Source organism: Hemitrygon akajei, chromosome 4 (genome assembly GCF_048418815.1).
Source record: "Hemitrygon akajei chromosome 4, sHemAka1.3, whole genome shotgun sequence".
NCBI lineage: Eukaryota > Metazoa > Chordata > Chondrichthyes > Myliobatiformes > Dasyatidae > Hemitrygon > Hemitrygon akajei.
Window position 1 is genome coordinate 34,715,527 of NC_133127.1, and position 12,178 is coordinate 34,727,704.

A 12,178-nucleotide genomic window follows, 5' to 3' on the forward strand; every position below is an offset into this window, starting at 1 on the left:
TTATGATAACGTAATTGTTTTATGAATCATTTCAACATGACTTGTTTCTAGAGAAGTTGCAACATTTTTAAAAAGTGCACTAAGAGAAATTCCCAGACCGGGTTTTCATTGAGGCGATAAACTGCCACTTTACAAACTGCTTACCGACTGAAAAGACGATAAGAAGTCTTTGTCCGGGGAGCTTCATATTCTGTGAAAGCTGGCGTCCCGCTTGCCTGATGTCGGTTTCGCTGGTGAACGAAATGTCTCCTTGCCACACTACGGACAATTCTTTATGTTGGCATCTACACTATAACTGCGCCGACAATCGTTTTACAGCATATATCATATGATTCCTTATCATGTGATAAGTCTCTATGTCAACCAGATTTCACTTCTCGCTCAACGGAGGCGGAGTTTGATTATTGCAGATGTAATAAGAGCAAAACTTTACGAACAAGAAAAATCTTCTGTGCAAACAGTATTACTTTAAAACATGTTGTTTACAGGAATCTGCATATGAACTTTAAGAAATATTTTGGTTTTAATTCCTAATATCCCTCAGAAAAATCTGTTGGTAGAACATTCTCCTGCATCAGGGGTTCCCAGCCCGGGATCTACGGGCCCCTGGGTTAATGGTGAGGGTCCATTCCATGAAAAAAGGCTGAGAAACCCTGTCCTGCATATGCGTGTGTGGAATGGGTTCGTCTGACCATAAACCATAAGACGCAGGAACATAATAAAGCCATTTGGCCCATCGAGTCTGGTCTGCCGTTCAATCACGGCTGATTTATTATCCCTCTCAACTCATTCTCATGCCTTCTCCCCGCAATCTTTGACACCCTGACTAATCAAATATCAACTTTAAATACACCCAATGACTTGACCTCCACAGCCACCCGTGGCAATAAATTCCACAGACTCACCACCCTCTGGCTAAAGAAACTCCTCATCTCTGTTCCAAAGGTACATCCTTCTATTCCGAAGCTGCGCCCTCTCGTCCTAGACTCCCCCACAACAGGACAAATCCTTTCCATGTCCACTCTTTCCAGGTCTTTCAATATTCGACAGGGTTCACTGGGGGGATTCCCGACCCTGTTCATCTAAAGTCGAGCAAGTACAGGCCTAGAGCCAGGCTGCTTCTAAACGGAGGCATGCAGGCAAGTGAGCTGACCTCAATTTAAATTTTAAACATGGCAGATCAATGGTAGTGGAGTTGATTTTTATTGTCTCGTGTACAGTGAACATAGAATAGTACAGCACATTACAGGCCCTTCAGCCCACAATGTTGTGCCGACCCTCAAACCCTGCCTCCCATATAACCCCCCACCTTAAATTCCTCCATATACCTGTCTAGTAGTCTCTTAAGCTTCTCTAGTGTATCTGCCTCCACCCACTGACTCAGGTAGTGCATTCCACGCACCAACCACTCTCTGAGTGGAAAACCTTCCTTTAATATTCCCCTTGAACTTCCCTCCCCTTAACTTAGAGGCATGCCCTCTTGTACTGAGCAGTGGTGCCCTGGGGAAGAGGCGCTGGCTGTTCACTCGATCTATTCCTCTTAATATGTTGTACACCTCTATCATGTCTCCTCTCATCCTCCTTCTCTCCAAAAAGTAAAGCTCCAGCTCCCTTAATGTCTGATCATAATCCATACTCTCTAAACCAGGCAGCATCCTGGTAAATCTCCTCTGTACCCTTTCCAATGCTTCCACATCCTTCCTATAGTGAGGCGACCAGAACTGGACACAGTACTCCAAGTGTGGCCTAACCAGAGTTTTTTTGAGTGAAAAGTTTGTCTTGCATACTGTTCATACAGAGCAATTCATTGCACAGTGCATTGAGTCATACAAGATGAACCAAAAGCAGAATAAAATGTAGCCACTGCAGAGGAAGTGCTGTGCAGGCGAATAATAAAGTGCAAGGTCATAACACGATAGACTGAGCTCAGAAGTTCATCAAGTCTGTTCCACCGTCTCATCATGGCTGGTCCAATTTTCCTCTCAGCCCCAATCTTCTGCCTTCTCCCCATATCCCTTCATGCCCTGTCCAATTATGAATCTATTAACCTCTGCTTTAAATATACATAAAGACTCGGCCTCCACAGTTGCCTCTGGCAAATGATTCCACAGATTCACCACTCTCTGGCTCAAGAAATCCCTCCTCATCTCCGTTCTAAAAGGACGTCCCTCCATTCTGAGGCTGTGTCCTCTGGTTTTAGACTCTCCCACCATAGGAAACATCCTCTCCACGTCCACTCTATCAAGGCCTTCCACTTTTCAATAGTCTTCAAAGAGGGCACGCCTCACTCTTCTGAATTCTAGTGAATAGAGACTCACAGCCATCAAACTCTCTTCATATGACAAGCCATTCAGTTCTGGAATCATTTTTGTGAACCTCCTTTCTACCCTCTCCAGTTTCAGTACACCCTTTATACGATGAGGGGCCCAAACCTGCTCACAATACGCCCAGTGAGGCATCCTCAGTGCTTTATAAAGTATCAGCATTACATCCTTGCTTTTATATTCCAGTCCTCTTGAAATGAATGCTAACATTGCATCTGCCTTTCTCACCACAGACTCAACCTGCAAATTAAACTGTAGGGAATCCTGCACAAGGACTCATTCGACCCTGTTGCATCTCAGCTTTTTGTCTTTTCTCTCCGTTTAGAAAATAATCAACCCTTTCATTTCTTCTACCAAAGTGCATGACCGTACACTTCCAACATTGCATTCCATTGGCCATTTCTTTGCCCATTCTCCCAAATTGTCCAAGTCCTGTAGCTTCTCTATTTCCTCAGAATTACCTGCCCCTCCACCTATCTTCATATCGTCAGCAAACTTTGCAACAAAGTCATCAATTCCATCATTGACATATGACGTAAAAAGAATCATCAGTCCCAACACAGACCCTTGTGGAACACTACTAGTCACCGGCAGCCAGTTAGAAAAGGCACCCTTTATTCCCACTCTTCGCCGCCTGACAATCAGCCACTGAATTATCCATGCTAGAATCTTCCCTGTAATACCATGGGCTCGTAGCTTGTTAAGCAGCCTCTTGTATGGCATCTTGTCAAAGGCCTTCTGAAGATCCAAGTACACAACATCAACTGATTCTCCTTTGTCTATCCTGTTTGTTACTTCTTCAAAGAATTCAAACAGATTTGCCATGAAAGATTTTCCCTTGAGGAAACCATGGCCTATTTTATCATGTGCCTCCAAGTACCCTGAGACCTCATTCTTAATAATGGACTCCAACATCTTCCTAACCACTGAAGTCAGACTAACTGGCCTATAGTTTCCTTTCTTCTTCCTCTCTCCCTTCTTGAAGAGTGGAGTGACACTTGCAATTTTCCAGTGTTCCACAACCTAGAGATTCTTGAAAGATCATTACTAATGCCTCCACAATCTGGTGGCCTCTTTGAAGACTATTGAAAAGTGGAAGGCCTTGATAGAGTGGACGTGGAGAGGATGTTTCCTATGGTGGGAGAGTCTAAGACCAGAGGACACAGCCTCAGAGTGGAGGGATGTCCTTTTAGAACGGAGATGAGGAGGGATTTCTTGAGCCAGAGAATGGTGAATCTGTGGAATTATTTGCCAGGAGGCAGCTGCAGAGGCCAAATCTTTATGTATATTTAAGGCAGAGGTCGATAGATTCTTTCAGAACTCTGGGATGTATTCCATCTGGTCCAAGTGACTTAGCTACCTTCAGACCTTTCAGTTTCCCAAGATCCTCTCCCTAGTAAGGATAACTTCACACACTTCACGCTCACTGACACCTGGAACTACCAACATACTGCTCGTGTCTTTCATAGTAAAGACTGATACAAAATACTTATTCAGTTCATCCTCTATTTCGTTGTCCCCCACTTCTACCTCTCCAACATCGCTTTCCAGCAGTCCAATATCCATTCTCGCCTCTTTTGTAGATTTTATGCACCTGAAGAAACTTTTGGTGTCCTTTTTAGTATTATTGGCCAGCTTACATTTGTGTTCCATCTTTACCTTCTAAATGACATTTTTAGTTGCCTTCCCACTAATTTTTGCTCTATTATATGCCCTCTGTTTGACTTTTATGTTGGCTTTGACTTCTCTTGTCAATAGCTGTGGACTGTTGTGTCATCTTTCCTTTAGAATACTTCTTCATCATTGGGATGTATATATTCTGTGTCTTCTGAATTACTTCCAGAAATTCCAGCCATTGCTGCTCTGCCATCATCCCTGCCAGTGTTCTTTTCCAATCAATTCTGACCAACTCCTCTCTCATGCCTCTGTAATTCCCTTTACTCCACTGTAATACTGATACATCTGACTTTAACTTCTCCTTCTCAAATTTCATGATGAATTTGATCATATTAGCATCACTTTCCCCTTAGGGTTCTCTTACCTTAGCCTTAAAAATAGTGCAAAATAGAAGTAATATTAAAAAGTGGTGAGGTAGTGTTCATGGGTTCAATATCCATTTAGGAATCGGATGGTGGAGAGGAGTGAGCAGTTTCTGAATCATTGAGTGTGTGCCTTCAGGCTTCTGTACCTCCTTCCTGATGGTAACAACGAGAAGAGGGCATGTCCTGGGTGGTGGGGGTTCTTAATGATGGGTGACGTCTTTCTGAGGCACCGCACGTTAAAGATGTCTTGGATACTATGGCGGCCAGTACCCATGATGGAGCTGACTAAATTTACAACTTCCTGTAGCTCCTTTCGAATCTATGCAATAGTCCCCCTCCCATACCAGACATTGAAGCAGCCTGCCAGAATTCTCTCCATGGTACATATGTAGAAGTTTTCAAGCCTGGTGGTACAATTGTTTGATGGGGAACTCAGTCTGGAAGACTCCTTTCACAACCCGTCGTCAAGTTGCCGAGCTGCTGTGTCAGAAACTGAACCGTGAACACAAAAATGAAGGCAGCTCCTGTTCTCCCAGGGCAGGAAATACGGAGAGCACTGCCATATCAGAGGAGCCATCTTCTGAATGAGATGTTCAGACAAAGATACGTCTGCTCTCTCAGGTAGGGGTGAAAGATCCGATGACAATGTTTCAAAGGTGAGGAAACATCGCTGGTAGCAAGGTGTGCCATCAGGTGAAAATCAAAAGAAGTGCGACAACTAAAATAAAAGTATTAAGGTACTCCCAAGGTTAATAAGCTGTGGGCGAGCTGTGTTGCGCTGGAGCCACGGTGACCCTTGTGGGCTGCCCCCCAGCATGTCTCAGACAGTGTCGATGTTGACACAAACAGCACGTTACACTGTGGGTTTCAATGTTTCGATGTACATGTGACAAATAAAGCTGCTCCAATCACCTTATCTCCCTTCAATTCTCATCTGGTCCTCCATTTTTTGTCTCCTTTCCTCAACCCTCCCCTCCCATCTTCATCCCCCTGCCCCCACCTGGTTCCAAAACACATGCAGTTCACCCACAAACACAAGATTCTGCAGATGCTGGAAATCCAGAGTAACACACGCAAAATGCTGGAAGACCTCAGCAGGTAAGACAGTAACTATGGAGAGGAATGAAGAGTCGATGTTTCAAGCTGAGATCATTTATCAGTACTTGATAGGAAGGGGAAAGAAGGTGGAATAAAAAGGTGGGGGAGGGGAAGGATTGCAAGCTAGAAGGTGATAGTTGAAGCCAGATGAGGGTGGAAGTAGGTGGGTGGGTGGGGGAGGAATGAAGTAAGTAGCTGGCAGGTGATAGGTGGAAAAGGGCTGAAGAAGAAGGAATCTGGTAGGAGAGGAGAGTGGACCATGAGAGAAAGGGAAGGAGGAGGGGCACTAGAGGGAGATGATTGGAAGGTGAGAAGAGAAGAGGTAAGAGGGGAGCCAGAGTGTGGAATGGAAAAAGAGAGAAGGGCAAAAGGGAAGAAATTACCAGAAGTTAGAGGAATTGATGTTCATGCCATCTGGTTGAAGGCACGCACAAGTTCCCCTATCTGCCTCTGGCTCCGTCAGCCATTCACCTCTCCCCTAATGGTTGCCATTTACTTATCCGAGTTTTGCATCAGCAGCCATGTTTGTCTCCCTCCCTCCAGCAGCTGTCTCCCCTTCAACCCACCTTGCTCTTGCTGCCTGTTCTTTCTCTCTTTGTCTGCCTTTCATCTATCATTCACCTGCCAACAGGTGGTCTCCAACACCACCCCTTCTGCTCCCCCCTACCCAGTGCAAACTGCCCGTCATCCTGGGTGTGTCTCCACTCCCCCTCTACTCTTCATACTCAGACCTCACTGCTTCATCCCGGCCCACTGAGTGAAAATCTGCCTAGTCCTATCAACCTGGACCGTTGACAATTTCTTCCAACAGATTTTGTTCGACTATTGGGTTCCTCCAGCAGATTTTTTGTTGCTCCAGGTCCTAACAACTTCAGCAACATGTACAAAATGCTGGAGGGATGCAGTAAGTCAGGGATCATCTATGGAAAGGTATAAACAGTTGAAGCTTCAGGCTGAAACCCTTCATAGAAAATAGAACATAGAACATAAAAAATAACTGCACATTACAGGCCCTTCGGCCACACTGTCATGCCAACCATGTAACTTACTCTAGAGACTGCCAAAAAATTCCCTAGCATACAGCCCTCTATTTTCCTAAGCTCAATGTACCTATCTAAGAGGCTCTTAAAAGACCCTATTGTATCCGTTTCCACCACCACCGCCAGCAGTGCATTCCACGCACCCACCACTCTCTGTGTGGAAAACGTACCTCTGACATCTTCGGTACCTATTTCCAAGCGCCTTAAAAATGTGTCCCCTCCTGTTAGCCATTTCAGCCCTGGGAAAAAGTCTCTGACTAACCACATGATCAATACCTCTCCTCATCTTATACACCTCTATCAGGTCACTTCTCATCCTCTGTCATTCCAAGGAGAAAAGGCCAAGTTCACTCAACCTATTTTCATAAGGTACGCCCTCCAATTGAGGCAACATCCTTGTAAATCTCCTCTGCACTCTCTCTATAGTATCCATATCCTTCCTGTAGTGAGGTGACCAGAAATGAACACAGTACTCCAAGTGGGGTCTGACCAAGATCTTATATAGCTGTAACATTACCTCTCGGCTCTTGAACTCAATCCCATGGTTGATGAATGCCAACACACCAGACGCCTTCTTAACAACACTGTCAGCCTGCACAACAGCTTTGAGTGTCCTATGGACATGGACTCTAAGATCTCTCAGATCCTCCACACTGCCAAGAGTCTTCCCATTAATACTATATTCTGTGTTCAAATTTGACCTCCCAAAATGAACTACTTCACACTTATCTGGGTTGAAGTCTATCTGCCACTTCTCAGCCCAGTTCTGTATTCTATCAATGTCCCGCTGTAACCTCTGACAACCCTCCAGACTATCGACAACACCCCCAACCTTTGTGTCATCAGCAAACCTACTAACCCACCCTTCTACTTCCTTATCCAGGTAATTTATAAAAATCACAAAGAGGAGGGGTCCCAGAACAGATCCCTGCATAAAACCACTGGTCACCAACCTCCATGCTGAATACCATCTACAACCACCCTTTGCCCTCTGTGGGCAACCCAATTCTGGATCCACAAAGCAAGGTCTCCTTGGATCCCATGTCTCTTTTACTTTCTGAAAGAGCCTTGCATGGGGAACCTTATCAAATGCCTTACTGAAATCCATATACACTACATCCCCTGCTCTGCAACTTCATCAACAGCCGCAGTTCCTTGTGTTGGAAATGTGATTTCACCAATATCTGGGACCAAGAGTTTGGCACATCAGACATGTTTATTTCCAGGGTCCTGTTGAAGGGTCTCAGCAGATTCTGAGATACCCAAACCATCCCGTCTGCACCAACAATCATTCCACGGTCAAAGTCGCTTAGATCACTTTCTTCCCCATTTTCGTGTTTAGTCTGAACAACCATGGAACCTCTTGACCATGCCTGCGTGCTTTTATGCATTGAGATGCTGCCACATGATTGGCTGGTTAGATATTTGCATAAGATGTACAAGTGTACCTAATAAAGTGGCCATGGAGTGTAATTTTAAAAGAAGATTTTATAGATTTCACACATGTGATTTATGGCCATTGAAATAGTGCCATTAAAAACAAAAAGATTAGGAGAAGGAATAGATCCCTTTGAATCTGCTTTGCCTTTCATCGAGATCTTTCATGACGCACAGAATGCTGGAGGAAATCAGCAGGTCAGGTTGCATCTATGGAGAGAAATAAACTGTTGATGATTTGGGCTGTGACTCTTCATCAGGACTTGTGCTGCAAACCATTAAGCTAACTGTCATGCTACCAGCCGCCCAAGCCAAATATCGCTGATCCTTTGTGCCAGATCCCGGTGCTGGAATTCCCTCCCCAATAACACTGTAACCCCTCACTAGAAGGACTACTGCACTTCAAGTCAGCTCAATAACACTTTCCCAAAAGTGGAATGGGCTGAGCAGTAAATGTTGGTCATTTGCAAAATAGAATAAATAAGAAAAAAATATAGTTGTCCTCCAGAAATTCCCCACTGATCTCACTCTTTTGTAATATAAACTAGTTTCTGCCTTTGCCCAAGTACTTGATGTTTATCTTGGGGTTTGGGGGATTTTTGTATCTCAGACAGTTGAAACAGTAAATTGATTTGATAAAAACAGATGCTAGAAATCTGAAATCAAAACAGAAAATGCTGGAAATGCTCAGCAGGTCAGGCAGCACTTGTGGAGAGAGAAGTACAACAACAACCTCTCCAACAATGTCAGCAAGACCAAGGAGATGATTATTGACTTCAGAAGGAGGAAAGTAGAGGTCCAAGAGTCAGTCCTCATCTGGGATAAGAGGTGGAGATGGCCAGCAACTTTAAATTCCTCAGTGTTATCAGTTCCGAGGACCTGTTCCTTGGATAGATAGAAACCTTATTGATCCCAAAGGAAATTACAGTGTCAAAGTAGCATTACAAGCACACAGATATACAAATATTAGAAGTAAGAAGAACAAAAAATAAGTACCTTAAAGATAAGATGTACAAGATTTACAAGTCAAAGATTACAAGATTTAAAGGTTTACAAGTTCCCACTGATAAGATGATAGTGCAATAATTACCATAATAGTATACAGTAATGGGTGCACATTCACACCGTCCAGATAAGAAGTGATGGCAGTATTGCACTGTATTGCACAGGGTGTCCGTGATAGCTGGGTGTGGTAAACAGACCTAAACAGAATTCTGATAAACAGAGGTTAATAACAGTTTGCAAAGATTTGCCATGATATCTAAAACTTTGACAAACTTCTATAGATGTGTGGTGGAGGGTATATTGACTGACTGCATCACAGCCTGGCATGGAAACACCAATTCTCTTGAACAAAAGGTAGTGGATACGACTATGGGTAAAGCCCTCTCCACCATTGAACACCTCTACACAGAGGACCCATGTCAGGAAGAGTTATTACACTCAACCATCAGGCTCTTGAATCAGAGGGGATAACTTCACTCGCCCTGCCACTGAACTGTTTCCACAACCTGTGGACTCACTTTCAACAATTCATCATTTCATGTTCTTGATATTTATTGCTTATTGTTGCATTTTTTTCTTTTGTATGTGCATAGTTTGTTGTCTTTTGCACACTGGCTATTTTCCATCCTGTTGAGTGCAGTCTTTCATTGATTCTATCGCTTTTCTTGGATTTACTGTGTATGCCTGCAAGAAAATGAATCTCAGGGTTGTATATGGTGACATATATCTACTTTGAAGTTTGAAATACACTGAGTGTTTCAGAAACGGACTTTTCATCAAAAAGGCGTGTTTGAATTAGTTTTATTGCGTCATAGATACATAGAGAGATACCGTACAGGTACAGGCTGTTCAGCCCAAACACCCCATGTTGACCATGGTGCCCTCCCAGCTAGTCCCAATTTCCAGTGTTCAGCCCACATCCCTCCGTGTACCTGTCCAAGTGCTTCTTAAAGGATACTATTGTACCTTCCTCCACCACTTCCTCTGGCTGTTTGTTCCATATACTCACCACCCAATGTGATTAAGTTGCCCTTCCAGTCTCATTTAAATCTTTCCCCTCACATCCTAAACCTATGGCCTCTTGGTTTGGATTCCCCTACTCCAAACTAGTATCTTCCTTGGCACAATCTCCAAAGAGGCAGCAATGAATTTTAAATAAATTTTGTTTGTTCTTTTATAGAACAGAGCATTTAAAGTTTCAAAGAACATTTATTATCAAAGATTGTATACAACTCTGAGATTCGTCTTTCCACCGACAACCGTGAAACAAAGAAACACCTTGGAACCCGTTCAGAGAAAACACCAAGCACCCAATGCGCAAACTAAATGAACAAATCGCGCAAATGGCGAAAACAAGCACACACAGAATATTAAGCGTCAAACCACAGGGTGCTTGAAACAGTCTAGGAATGCTCAGTTCAGTTCAATTTAGCGCTGTGATGTTCATTGACTGCAGGCTGCAGAGCCAGTCCACCCCGATCAAAACCTCGTAAAATAGCAATAAAAAAGGGGCGACTAGAAACCAGAAGCACATATAACATGACTGCGGAGCCCTCTAAAAACAAGTCCTATCCACAAACCACACTGGTCAAGCCTTGTCCAATACCCAAGACTCCTGCACCTTCCTCTGGCAGCAGACAGCGAGAGGGAGAGGGAGAATGGTCAAACGAAAGTAGACAGTGCTGAACACACGCTCGCCTTCCATGCTTGCCTTTGTTGATTTCAATATTGTTCGACGTTTTAATCAGCAAGTTAGTCAAGATTCAAATTTGTTTAATGCCATTTCCAGTGCACAAGTGCCAAGGAGAATGAAATAACTGATTTTCTGGATTCAGTGCAGCACAAAAAAAATCAAAGGTAAAGAACATATAATAAAAAATATCGAATATAAATACATAAGATAGCTTACGTGCATAGATTAATTGTACGTCCATACATAAAGTGACACTAGTCACAGGAGTGTCTGTACATAAGGTGACTGACAGGAAATGATAAAGTAGTGCTGGTGGGTTATTGGGTTGGAGGCCATACAGCATGGGGAAGTTCTCTGTTTTTGAGTCTGGTGGTCCTGGCGTGGATGCTTCTCCCTGACGGCAGTGGGACAAACAGTCCATGAGCAGAATGGGTGGGATCCTTCATGATAATGTTGGTCTTTTTCTGGCAATATCATGATTACTTCTACAGGGAGACTACTGATTACTGGCACAGGGAGATAATCCATTTCTGCTGATCTTTTTCCAGTATCCTGTTTTCATTTAAACATGATGACACAAGAGATTCTGCAGATGCTGTAAATCTGGAGTGACACACACAAAACACAGAAACATAGAAAATAGGTGCAGGAGTAGGCCATTCGGCCCTTCGAACCTGCACCACCATTCAGTATGATCATGGCTGATCATCCAACTCAGAACCCTGTACCTGCTTTCTCTCCATACCCCCTGATCCCTTTAGCCACAAGGGCCATATCTAACTTCCTCTTAAATATAGCCAATGAACCGGCCTCAACTGTTCCCTGTGCCAGAGAATTCCACAGATTCACCACTCTCTGTGTGAAGAAGTTTTTCCTCATCTCGGTCCTAAAAGGCTTCCCTTTTATCCTTAAACTGTGACCCCTCGTTCTGGACTTCCCCAACATCGGAAACAATCTTCCTGCATCTAGCCTGTCCAATCCCTTTAGAATTTTATACGTTTCAATAAGATCCCCCCTCAATCTTCTAAATTCCAGTGAGTATAAGCCTAGTCGATCCAGTCTTCCTTCATATGAAAGTCCTGCCATCCTAGGAATCAATCTGGTGAACCTTCTTTGTACTCCCTCTATGGCAAGAATGTCTTTCCTCAGATTAGGGGACCAAAACTGCACACAATACTCTAGGTGCAGTCTCACCAAGGCCTTGTACAACTGCAGTAGAACCTCCCTGCTCCTGTACTCAAATCCTTTTGCTATTTTTGTTTATTTGTTTATTGCATTGCTGAGGTCATGGATGAATCTCGATATAATTTTCCAGATCATCCCAAGGTCATAGCAGAGTCTTCTTCTTCCCATCTCCACTAGGTATCCAAATATCTGAAGGTCAAAAGGTAACCTGGGGAATAATTTCATAACCAAACTAACCAAAACGCTGGAGTAACTCAGCAGGACGGGTAGTACCAATGGAGGGAAATAAATAAAGTTTAAAAGTTCAAAGTTCAAAGTAAACCTTATTATTAGAGTACGTACATGTCACCACGT

The 12,178-nt window shown here is 43.6% G+C and overlaps 1 protein-coding gene across 2 annotated transcripts in view; it reads right to left on the minus strand.

Annotated features, from left to right (window-relative positions):
- LOC140726211 (uncharacterized) overlaps positions 1–374 on the minus strand; it is a 79,412-nt gene extending 79,038 nt beyond the window's left edge. For both annotated transcript variants that reach the window (XM_073042282.1, XM_073042283.1), the window contains exon 1: positions 145–374. In XM_073042282.1, the coding sequence (XP_072898383.1) occupies positions 145–187 (43 nt within the window). In that variant the 5' untranslated portion in view covers positions 188–374. The remainder of the gene's footprint in view (positions 1–144) is intronic.
- Between the last annotated feature and the right edge of the window lie 11,804 nt (positions 375–12,178).